This window comes from Nicotiana tabacum, chromosome 22, assembly GCF_000715075.1.
Source record: "Nicotiana tabacum cultivar K326 chromosome 22, ASM71507v2, whole genome shotgun sequence".
Lineage (NCBI taxonomy): Eukaryota > Viridiplantae > Streptophyta > Magnoliopsida > Solanales > Solanaceae > Nicotiana > Nicotiana tabacum.
The window spans coordinates 69,853,332-69,866,098 of NC_134101.1; the positions used below are offsets into that span (position 1 = coordinate 69,853,332).

General features: G+C 41.2%; 1 protein-coding gene across 1 annotated transcript; it reads right to left on the reverse strand.

Annotated features, from left to right (window-relative positions):
• Positions 1–3,704: 3,704 nt before the first annotated feature.
• On the reverse strand, positions 3,705–4,301 carry LOC107762864 (uncharacterized). The gene has a single exon (XM_016581264.1). It carries the CDS (start codon positions 4,299–4,301, stop codon positions 3,705–3,707), a length of 597 nt encoding a protein of 198 aa, XP_016436750.1.
• Positions 4,302–12,767: the final 8,466 nt, after the last annotated feature.

A 12,767-nucleotide genomic window follows, 5' to 3' on the forward strand; every position in this document is an offset into this window, starting at 1 on the left:
TAGCTTCTGTATACATAATGTTTTCGTGTCTATAATGGATGTTAATCTTCCTATTTATAGCTCTATTTAGAGAGACAAGATCCCCAAATCAAGCTCCTCTTGAATGAGAATAAAACCGTCATTGATACTTGCATAATGGTTGGCTATAAATGCATCTCTATAACGGCTACTTATTGAATGATATCCGATGACAATATTTTAAATCTTTGTTACCGGCTACTTTATCTTCGGGATTCATTCAGCGCCGATCGCATACTTGCATCCGGTGCGAGTTGTTTGCTGACTCATGTCCCACTTGTCATTAGTTACACGTGTCACTTTGTCACTCGCCCAACTATCACTAACCAGTTTTTCCCCATACAATACATATACGAAGGGGCGAGTCTGTTGCCTTTAATAAACTAATTCAACCAAAACCGACAGTGCTATCACTGCTGTTAAACTTTAGTCATGAAAACTACAGAATAATCGAATGTGGCTTATCACCTACATCTTCTATGTTTTATTTAGTGTTAAGCCACGTCGTCTTAAATCAGAATTGCTACGAGCTATATTTCCACATATTGAAGTACCAATTAAAGATTACTACCATTTTGAAGGAAGCATAAGGATTCCAGAAATTATGTTTTCTTAACTACCTAAGGATTGTCTAATACCATCAATTTTTTACAGTTAAAGAGGTGATAGAATGGATATTGCTCTTTTAGAGTTTTAAACTTAAAATCATAAAATAATAAAATAAATTATGACTCTTGTGCAAAACAATCCATCATGCATTGATATGTACCACCCTTCAAAAATAAATACATGTTTATCTTATCAATTATTTGGAGTGAGATAAGTAAATAGATTAATTTTTACCTTTTTTTTTTTGAAATCTGAACTCCTTACTAATGATAAGTAGCGAGTATCCATACAAAATTTAAGCCTTCAAAGGCAAATGCAAACAGCTTTTATTAGAGAAATCTTAACGTCATTCCTTCTGTCTTAAACATAATTACAAGGAAGTAGCGCAAGTCACAATGCGAGAACCGACAATAAATTTTGAGTATAAAACTTATTACAATTATTTTTTGGAGTATTGGAGAGCACCATAAACTAAGTGATAGAAAATTAAGGTTCAATATGTTTACCCGTAAAACGGTATAGTGGAATTTATGACGTGGTTTATAGACAAACGAATCGATACAATCCCAAAATAATAAATAAATTAAATAAAATGCAAGACTTAGCGTTAAAATCGAGATAAGACAACAAACAGCTTGGTTCCGGGAGCAAGGCTTCCGAAGACAGCAATAAGAATATCAATAGACAGAAAATAGAGTATTATTGAGCTTAGAATAATGTGTAGCATAAGTTTGTCAGAGATATATTGTCCTACAATGGTTGTTGAAGTCACTATTTATAGCTACACCAAGAGAACAAGGTCCTAGGATCAAGCCCCTCGTAAATGACAATTATGAGGGCCATTGATGAATATGTAATCACACGCTATGAATGCCAAAATTCTCTATAACAAATTGTGTATTTAATACTGAAGAATATTCTTCATTGAATGTCATCGGGTGACAAACATTCGTTTGTCTTCGTTAGCAATATTCCCTTCGCGGTCTGCTTGGTACCAACCGAAGTTGCTGTCCTCGGTCTTGGTTTTCACTTGACTCACTTTCCGTCTGTCTCCGGTTCCACGTGTCGCTCTATTATTCGAGTATTTAATACAAACTGATTTTACCCTATACAGATAGTCCCCCTGCTTTCCGGTGGCACATCATTGTGTAATTGGGAAGTTGGTGAAGATACCTTTCTTGGTGGAAAATTTTCTGATCCTTTCTAAAACGTTTCTGACGCTTGATTAGACGCACGTCTCTCCGCATTTAATGCCCTGAATATGCGTCACTCCATGATTTAGCAATACTTTTGCCGGTTGTCGAAGTAATCATGGCCACTATTTTAGCCGCCTATTCCTTTACTTATACGCCTTATTCTTCTTCTTTTATACCTCACAATTTTTCAAATTCTCTCAACTTCTTTGCATTCAATGTTTTTTTGGATTGACTCTTCTGTAATCTTCTTCTTCAAAGAACTCTTATTACCTTTTGCTAACCATGGCTTCCTGCTCCAAGAACTCAAGTTCTCTAAAAGAACAAAGAATGCACCGATGTTGCTGCCTCTCCTACGGTGAGCACAATCATTCCCAGAAGACTCAGCACATCCAAAGACTTCGAAGAGAAGTTTCCTTCTACAAGCTCTCGTACATGGGTTGTTGGCGTGTAACCTTCTTCCATCCGTCCTTCTAGCATTCCTGTTGTGAAGGAGGATTGTGGTTTCCATGACCTAAACATCATCGCTCCCGAACAGGTGGAGCGAGTAACCTTCCCTAAGAAGGTTTTTACGTACGTTTATACGTACCCCTTCACTTTGGGCCCATTCCCATTGAGCGGGAGACTTGACCCCGTGATCTTGGAATTCTCCCACCGGTATCAAGTCTTCTTGGCACAAGTAGGCCCCTCTATGTGGCGGGCAGTAGCCTATTTACGGCGGCTATACCAGGGGACGGGGGAAGAGCTCAACTTGGGTCACATGATGAACCTCTACTCCTTCAAGATTTTCCGTGGGGGAGTAATAAACTTTAGCAAACGTGGCCACCGTGTTTTGCTAACCAGTATGGATGGCGACAATGACCGTGGATGGATGGAGCGGTTCAGTGTTGTTGCCACCAGAGAAATCATCCCAGCCATAACTCCATCTTTTCCCGAGTCATGGACTCGTACACGTAAGTTCAACATTTGTCTTTTATTTGAAAAAAGGTTGTTTCATGATGCTACTGATCCTTCTCTTTCATTATTTCAGAAACTCGGTGGACACCACCAAGGTTGAAGGCTTGGACCATGGGTTCAAAAGATTCTGGACATTACCACGCCTGAGAGCCGCCGGTGGAAAGAACTGGCCCCAAAAATACGGATGGAAGGCCAAAAATCACGGTAAGTTGACTCGTAAGATTGATCTTGCCCTCATCTTATTTTGTGTTGTATAAGAAAATTGGTTAACTTTTTTTCCGTTGAATTCAGGTTTTCCGCAGGGCTCTGTTACCGTCCTCGATGAGGACGTTTTGGCTTATCCCGTAGAGGCTATGAGGTTGTTGAAGGAGGCCTTCACCCGAACAGGCGCCATCAGATCAGCTTCCGGTGCAATTGCTTCCTCACAGAGTCCCCGACTGAAGAACAAGCAACCAAAAAAGCGGCACTCCTTCCTGATCGAGGGAAAAAATAAAAAGATGAAGAACGTCGCGCCCGAGACAGCCGCAACCACTATGGTGATTGATGATGATGGGGAAGCCAGTAATGAAGGGGCTTCCTTACAGAGGAGACAACGACCTTCATCAGCTCAACGCTTAACTTGTGCACGACCACATCTAGCAGAATACCTGTCATATCCACATGCGGCCATGCAAAACAATCAAGATTAATTTTAAGAAATTCTATAAATCCTGACCTGAGCTCGGGGTTTAATCATGTCCCTAAGAGAAACTTCCTCTCTAAGAACTTCTCGAACAATGTGACTTGTTCGATTTCTTCCGTTGTGGATTTGGTTGCGTCCCTTTCTTGCGGTATCTGGAAATACCTTGGTACCTGATAGGATTCTGACAGCTCCTTCCCTTTATTGACTCCATTTGGATCGGGAGCAGGCGTCGGTTCCTATAATTGCTATGCTACATGTTCCTTCCCTTTACTGCTGGAAACCGAGATCACGTTTATCTCCCTTGTCGTCGGTTCATCTCCCATTATTTGTTTGATTCCCTCTGGAGTTGGGAATTTCAGAAGTTGATGGTATGTTGACGGCACAACCTTCATCTCATGTAGCCATGGTTTTCCAAGAATAATGTTGTATCCTGTGTCGCCGTCTGCTACTTCAAACATGGTCGTCTTCATCATCCCTTTGGCATTTGTGGGCAAAAGGATCTTCCCTCGGGTTGTCACACTTGCTAAGTTAAACCAGGTGAGGAGCTTTGTGGCCGGAATGATGCTTTCAGTTAGCTTGGCTTGCTCCAGCACTCTCCATTGAATAATATTGGTTGAACTTCCTAGGTCCACCAAAACACGTTTAATTTTAAAATCCAAAATATTTAGAGAAATTACCAGGGTATCATTGTGCGGTAGTAGGAGTCCATCAGCGACCTCCTCCATGAAGGTGATATCGTCCTCGGCGACTTCCCGAAGTCTTTTGCTATGAGTCACTGATACCTTTGTCTGTTTTGCTGCTAAAAAGGTTATACCATTAATCTTGTTCACCCCAAAAATCATGTTGATCATTAGTCGAGGAGGATCTTCTCTTGTTTTCGAGGGTTCAGCGTTAGATGGTAGTAATTTTTAGCCGGACGCTTGAGAACTCTCTGAGATGGCCATTTTTCAGCAACGTCGCCACCTCCTCGCGCAAAATTTAGTAGTCCCAAGCCTGGTGGTCTTTAGTCCCATGATACTCACACCATAGATTAGGATCTCTCTGACTGGGATCGAATCTCATCGGCCTCGGTAATCATGCTTACTTAATGTTCCTCATCGCCGATACCAGCTCCATCACGCTGACATTGAAATTATACTCTGATGGTCTGGGGTAGGTGGGATCTCGGGAGCCTGATATCTCTTTGTCCTGCAATGAACTGTTTTTATGGCCATAGTCAACTCTCCTATCGATAGCGAACTTATCCGCCGATCGAAAACCTCTGTCATGTCCTTCAGCCCTTTCACAGGGCAAAACACGACCTTAGAAAATTGTCGATCTGTGTCAAAATCATCCTTGGACTTATCCTTACTCTTTTCTCGATCCCGATCCTTGGTTGATGCCGGGAAGCGGAGCTGGTCGTCCTCTATTCTTATCTTTGATTTGTAGCAATTATGGACATTTACCCATGCATTCGCCTGAAGCTCAAGAAAGATTTTTTTCAGTTTCCGGGAAACATCGAAGCTCCTCGGGTTCATCCCTTTAGTAAATGCCTCAGCTGCCCATTCATCTGGGACGGCCAGTAGTAGCATCCTTTCCTTCTGAAATATGGTCAAGAACTCTGGCAGCAATTCAGACTCTCCTTGCATAATTCTGAATATGCCGGCCTTTTGGACATGTACCTTCCTAGTCTCGGCATGGGCCTTGATTAAAGAATCCGCGAGTATCTCAAAGGAATCGATTGAGTGCTCGGGTAAAATTGAATACCATGTCAGGGCCCCCTCCGTGAGTGTTTTCCCGAACTTCTTCAGTAAGACTGTCTCAATCTCGTGCTGAGCTAAGTCATTTCTTTTCACTATCATTGTGTAGGTGGTGATGTTCTCGTGAGGATATGAAGTCCCATAATATTTTGGTATGTCTGGCGTTTGATCTTGTCCAAATCACACCTAAAAATAAGGATATGAAACGGTCGATTGCAATAATAGTAACCCAACAAAGAGTTGGGATCGAATCCACGGGGAGTATATATGGGAGTTAGGAGTATATATTCTAGTACGTGAGTTTGAACTATCTTAATTTACACTTCCACAAATTGGTTTTGTTTCTATTTCTATTTTTAAAACTAAGATTGCAAAGTTAAGAAATAAAACTAAGATAATTGTTTTTGTTGTTTTTCAAATTTGTAAAAAAACCTAGGGTTATAACCATCGCCTAGGTGTTCGCCTAATGGGATATAAACCTTAATGCTTGTTTTGTTGATCGGGGTGTATTATAGCTATCAACTATCAATTAACGACTCAGTACCTCTCGGTCAAGGAGTAGTTTTGCCCAATTTAGCTTTCTCGAGTCCAAATGGGTATCACACAAAATGGTTGATAAGAGCTCAAGTCGGGTTATTACTATCTCTAGGTTGAACCCTTTAATTAGGTTGACCAATCTCTCGATTGACCCAATTTCTTGTTAGCCAAGTTTTCCTGGAGTAAGTCTCTCTTTCTCAAGTAGAGACTAAGTCAAATAGGCATGAACTAATGTTTGCAATCATTAATTCCACAAATTAAAGCATGAACAAGGCTAAATAATAAACACCCAATCATAAAAAAATACTAAATTAGATACCCATAAGGTTTACACACTAGGGTTGGGTCACAACCCTAGTAAAAATCTAGCTACTCATGCTTGAAATTGAAGAAATAGAAGAAGAAATACTAATTAAACTCATATTGGAAAGTCAAAATGATATAATCTATGTTAAAATATCCCAAAATATAGAAAACTACTAAAAGAAGCAAAGAAAAACGACTACAGGACTTGCTGATGTCAAAATGTTAACCTAATTTTGTGAAACTTGTCTATTTATACAAGGCTGGAAATTTTGGACAAAAATGCCATCCGGGAGGTTCTACGGTCGCACAATTCCATGTGCGTTCCGCAAAAGTCTTCATCTTTGCAGGAGGTGGGATTCTGCTGCCGCACAATTCTCCATTGCGGCTGCGAGGCTTTGTTTCTGCCGCCGCAATCTGGTCTTCTGCGGTCCGTATCATTACTTCTGCAGCCGCAAAATTCTTGTGCGGTCCGCATTCTTGAGGGACTTGGACTTTGAAAATTTGCACACCCTGTGAAGTTCATCTCCAATTCTTCATTTGCGGCTGCACAATTCCTGTGCGGTCCGTAGTTTGCTAGGAAACCCTGTTGGGATTTGCTTCATTGTTTGCGGCCGCAGATGGAATTCTGCGGTCCGCACTTTGCAAGCTATTGTGCCTTTTGTTGCCTTGTGTTTGATTACTCCTTTTTGAGTTGGATTTCATCTCGGGAGTCTGACTTCCAGCACTCCTGCAAATTTTGTACATTTCATCAGTTTCGGGAACACAATTAAACGACTTTAGACTAAACAAAAGCTAAAAGGCACTAATAAATAGTCAAAATCCCCACTTATCAACTCCCCCAAACATAAGTTTTTGCTTGTCCTCAAGCAAATAAAATAGTTCCCACCTTCACAAGTTAAGGGCAATTCCAGCCAATAAAAAGTGAGTTATTCACACATCAATTGGGACCAACAATTACCCACACTATTTATGTATTATCAACAAGGCAACCAGTTAAACGTTTATGCATATGTAGTTCAAATGTGACATTGAGCATCAAGAGTTGACTTTATTCATCAAGGAAGCTCGCTCTTTTATATAGGTCATTGTGTATCCCAAACTCCTCCTCCTCTACTCTCTATTTGCCTAGTTCACTTAAGAATTTTAGCACTCAATCCAAAGATTTGTGAAAGGTTCACTCATCTCTCTCAAGAGAATGTCGCAAGTACGACTTCAAGTACCATAGGCTTGCCCCTCATGTAGATCGCCACTAATGTAAGCTCACCTGGCTTAAAATCATGTAGGGATGTTTCGGATGTAATGAAGGCCTTTGGACTAAGGTTGGATACACTATGGTTGAGTGGGTTCACCTTTCCTTAAGCACTCCATTTTTTTATTCTCGTCTCATGCTTTGCCAATTCCTTGAAGCACTTTCTTTTCTTTGGGAAACTAGAGAGACTTAACATCACTCTTTCTTGATCATGACATTCATTTTATCCCTCTTTGATTTCTCCAGGCTTTGTATCATTACTTTTCTTTGAATCCCTTCAACTTTTCCACTTATTCACTTTCTTTTTTGTATTTGTTTTCTTTTCGTTCTTTCCTTTTCTTGCCTTTCCTTCTCATCATTTCTTTTCTCTTTTTGTGCCTTGATACCTCTTTCAAGTTTCTCGTCTCTCCCCCAAACTTACGTTTTTAGCCAATTATTTTACAAGAGTGTTAAGGAAAGCTCGGGTGCCAAGAGAGAGTCACGACAAAGCGGGTATAGGCTTGTAACATGGTTATCAAATGAGAAAGGCTCGAGGCTCAAATGGGTTGACTAGGGATAACAACATTGGTCGGCAATGGAAAAATATAAGCTGGTTAAGGAAAGCCTACAGTCACTTCTCAAGCCAAGTAAAACATAAAATTTTGCCTTGAAACACATTCGCGACAAGTTCTAGACCATTCGCACAGGTGCTTGGACTAGCAACAAAAATACCTCACCCCTCACGCAACTGGATTGTTAAAGAAGATAGAGTCGAGGGCCCACAACGACCATATTCAAGATTGAAAATCACTATGGCTCGATTAAACCACTCGATGATTACCTAAGTCAACACAAGAGTCACAAAGTCACTAACTAGAGCTATTTCTTTCCAAAAACCTTGTTTTTAACCATAAGCACGTAGTTAAGTGTGTCGGTGCCAAGTGAAGCATGTTTGACTCTTCGAGTATGACTAAATTAAGTCTTTTTATTTATTACTACTACTATTATTACCTAAACACTAAAAATGGGCTCAGTCTCTTAAGAAGATTGTCACGCCATCCATCTTTGGGAAGAGTCACCTGGTTCATACAACAACTACCTTTGGAAAGAACCGTGGCATTAAGAAAACCAAAGGCTTATTATCCACTAAAACATAAAAAGAAGCTACTAAATCGAAAAGAGGCTACTAAATCGAAAAGAAGCTACTACTAAATTAAACACTAACTAGTAAGGGAACCAAACATAAAGAAGCTACAAACAAAAAACTATTGAAAGCAATACAAATATACACAATGAGAGAAGATATATACATAATGAGAGACGTGAAGAGAGAATATATATAGAATAAGGAAAAAGAAGAGAATACTATCAGTTATTACAAACCAATTATCTCAGAATCATCAAATCATATCAAATAAACTCCACCCCTCCCAATAAAAATAAGCATTATCCCCAATTCTTAACAAAATAAGAGTAAAGGAAGGGTAAAGGAAGGGTAAGAGTGAAGAAAACTCCATATGACTCCCTGGCCATCTCTTTGCCCACAGCAGCATCACCACCCTCAGTCTTCTCTAACTGGATCTTATCGTCCTCAACTCTGGAGTGACTAGGTTGGTGAACATCTGACGCACTGCCTCAATAGTGTCAGCAGCAGAGTCTGGCTACTCAGACTGGCCAACTAGTGTTGTAGGTGTTGTGGGATCTGGGCCTGGATGGTGTGGGTCAATCAGCATATGAAATGGAAAATTTCCAACTTCCACAAGCTTGGTAACCTATCTCTGGAGCTTGTCCACTGACTTCTTGGATTCCTGGAACTTTCTCATATTTTTCACTTCCTTGCCCAGTTCTTCTATCACTGACCCATGCTACACCAATGTAGCCATAATCGTGGTCTGGTTCTCCAAGAGATTCTTCAATGTGTCTTTCACTGTTGGGGGCATCTGAGGTGCCGGAATGGAGGATTCTGCTGCAACAGTACCGGATATGTCAAATAGCTTTGAAGTAGTTGTCTACATCCAGTTGTTGAGACTCGTCAATGTCTGAGAGACTCGCAGCACAGAGAGTGGGGCAGTGGGCATCGGCACCGGCCTCAAAGATGAGGTGGAACCTGTAATAGGGATGCTGAAGGCACTGAGGCTGGAGGTGGAGGCATAGCTGCAGCACTAGCTGAAGGCTCGGCTGAAGTAGATGGAATGTCAATTGCCTCTATAGCAACCATCGATGGCTCATCAGACTGGCCTGTGGTGGTAGATGGTTGACCATTTTTCTTAGGATTTTGTGCATCTTTCAACGAGTACCATGAGAAGGGCTTCTTCGCCCGCACCTTCGTATCAAAATCTCTCGGATCCACCCTCACATCCATAAGATACTCAATAATGGTGTTAGGATACAGATAGGATGTGTCAACTTTCCTGGCGACCACAGATATATTGACCGATATCACGTTACCCATATTGATCGGGTACCCGACCATGATGGAGGTGACTAGAACTGCCTGCATGATCAGATAATTTTTCTCATTCTGACACGTGTCTAGTTTGCTGCATACAAAGGTCTGCCACCCCTTTGCCTCAAAATTCAAAGTGTTTTTGTGAATAGCCACCCCTGCTGTGATCCATAGTGGTGGTGCCCCAGGAGCTGCTATAATTTAAGCTAGCCACGGACCGTACAATTTCAGCTGTCATCAGAGAGTTGGCATTTTGGTGACATCTCAAGTGCGGCCGCAAAGCGGATTGTGCGGATCGCAACCCAGTTCTGCGGCCGCACTAAAACATTGTGTGGTCCGCAATACCCATTTTGCGGCCGCAATGACAATTCTGCGGACCAGATATGAATTTATGCAAGATATGAGTGATCACAATTCCTAATCTTGTGAGCAGCTAATTTAACATGAAATTTCAAAATTGTGCACTTTGTGAGCTTAGAGAGGGAAAAGGAAACAGTGCCCTAGCTTTTGCTATTTATAGTGAACGGGTTCTGGCAAAATAAGAGGGCTTGAGTGTGGCCGCACAATTCCCATTACGGTCCGCACTCTGTTACCTGAGGGCCCAGTTGCCCTAGTATTTTGCGGTTCGCAAAATTAGTTGTGCAGCCGCAGGTTTTGTTACGAACCGTAGAATTCGTGTCGCGGCCGCAGATCCACTATTTCTCTGATGGACCAACTTCAGAGAGTTGACATTTTTCACCTTCAACTTGTGCGGTCCGCAATATATTTGTGTGGCCGCAGGGAACCTTTTGTTGCAGCAACCAAAATTGTGTGGTCCGCACAATACAATTGCGGTCCGCAATTCTTTCAACACTTAGCCAATGTTTGCACAATTTTGTAAAGTACACTCATCCCTGCAACACACTTCAAATCCATTTATCACAAAAATAACACTTATCTAAAAAAGAAGAAAAGAAAAGAAAAAGAAACATGGGTTTTCTCCCAAGAAGCGCCTGATTTAACGTCGCAGCACGACGCATATTGCTATCATTTGAAATGAATCACCGCCATAACGTGGCCATCATCAACCTTTCCCAAATAGTACTTCACCCGGTGACCATTGACTCGAAATACTTCATTGTTTTTTTTCTTCAAGTCCAATGCACCAAAAGGTGTCACACCCACAATTTCAACGTGACCACTCCATTTAGATTTCAGCTTTCCGGGAAACATCCTCAACCGTGAGTTGAATAATAACATAAAATAGCCCACCTTGAACTCCTTGTTCTGAATTTATTTGTCATGAAGGTACTTCATATTCTCTTTGTACAAGGAAGAACTCGCATAGTCATGGTACCGGAACTCATCCAATTCATTCAAATGTGCAACCCTCAAATTAGCGGTTGCATCCCAATCAAGATTCAACTTCTTTAGAGCCCACATGGCTTTGTGCTCAAGTTCCACCAGAGGATGAGAAGCTTTTCCGAATACCAACCGGTATGGAGACATTCCGATAAGAGTTTTGAAAGTAGCTCGATAAGCCCATAATACATCATCAAGCTTCTTTGATCAATCTGTCTGGTTAGCATTCACTGTTTTGGACAATATACTCTTTATCTCCCAGTTGGAGACTTCCACTTGACCTCTAGCTTGTGGATGATAGGGAGTGATAACTTTATATGTGACACCATACTTTCAAAGCAAAGTGTCAAAAGCTTTGTTGCAAAAATGCGACCCTCTATCGCTTATGATAGCCCGCAGAGTACCAAACCTTGTGAAAATATACTTCTTCAAGAACATTTGTTTTTGATTCCTCTTCAATGATCTGGAATTTCTGCGAGGAGCTCTGTTCGAGAGGAAGCACTGGCTCTTATCGAAATTGACCTTTTGGCCATTATAATAGTATTTCAGTGAAGACAATCTGATTTATCTATTTCTAACTATCCATAAAAGGAGTAATAAGATGTTGTCCGACTTTCTAGAGATGTTAGCAGTCGTAATGAGCAAAAATCGATCAATTCATACTGTCTACTTCCACAACTTAGCATAAAGGTTTGGAACTCTTTTCTTATCTGAATCTTAAGGACATGACCCTACCGCCACCACACTTCTCGCTTCATTGTTGGATAGAGCAATGGCCTCAACCCATTTAGACACATAATCAATAGCTACCAAGATGTAGGTGTTTCCACAAGAACTCACAAAAGGACCCATGAAGTCAATACCCCACACATCAAAGATATCAATCTCCAAAATGGTAGTGAGAGGCATTTCATTCTTTTTCGAGATTCCACCAGCCTGTTGACATTTATCACATCTTTTCACCACATCAATTGCATCTTTGTAAAGAGTGGGCCAATAGAATGCAACTTAGCACTTTGGTCGCCATTCTTGCTCCGCCATGATGACCACCATAAGGCAAAGAATGGAAAGCCTCAAGAATATCACTTTGCTCTTCTTCCGGTACACATATTCTAATTACCCCATCCGTGCAAATCCAAAAAAGGTATGACTCATCCCAATAATAATCTTGACAATCCCGTTTGAGCTTCTTTATTTGATTTGAAGAGAACTCATCCGGGATGATTCCACACACAAGGAACTTTGCTAGATTCGCGAACCATGGCATCTCCTTCATTGAGATAGCCAAGAGTTACTCATCGGGGAAGGAGTCATTGATTTCAAGGCCATCATGTGGCCTCCCCTCCTCCTCCAAACGAGACAAGTGGTCCGCCACTTGATTTTCACTCTCTTTTCGATCTTGGATGTCAATATCAAACTCTTGCAACAATAGCACCCATCTCATCAATCGAGCTTTTGAATCTTTCTTGCTCATAAGATAGCGAAGTGTCACATGATCCGTATGAACAATAACCTTTGCACCCATCAAGTACGGGCGGAACTTCTCAATTGCAAACACAATGGCAAGGAGATCTTTCTCTATAACAATATAGTTTACTTGGGAACCATTCATGGTCTTACTAGCATAGTAGACCGGATGAAAAATCTTGTTGATGTGTTGCCCCAAAACAGCCCCAACCGCTACGTCGCTGGCATCGTACATGAGCTCAAA

Excerpts from the sequence above, each read along its gene's own strand:
- LOC107762864 (XM_016581264.1), bottom strand. The coding sequence starts at position 4,301 with ATGATTTTTGGGGTGAACAAGATTAATGGTATAACCTTTTTAGCAGCA.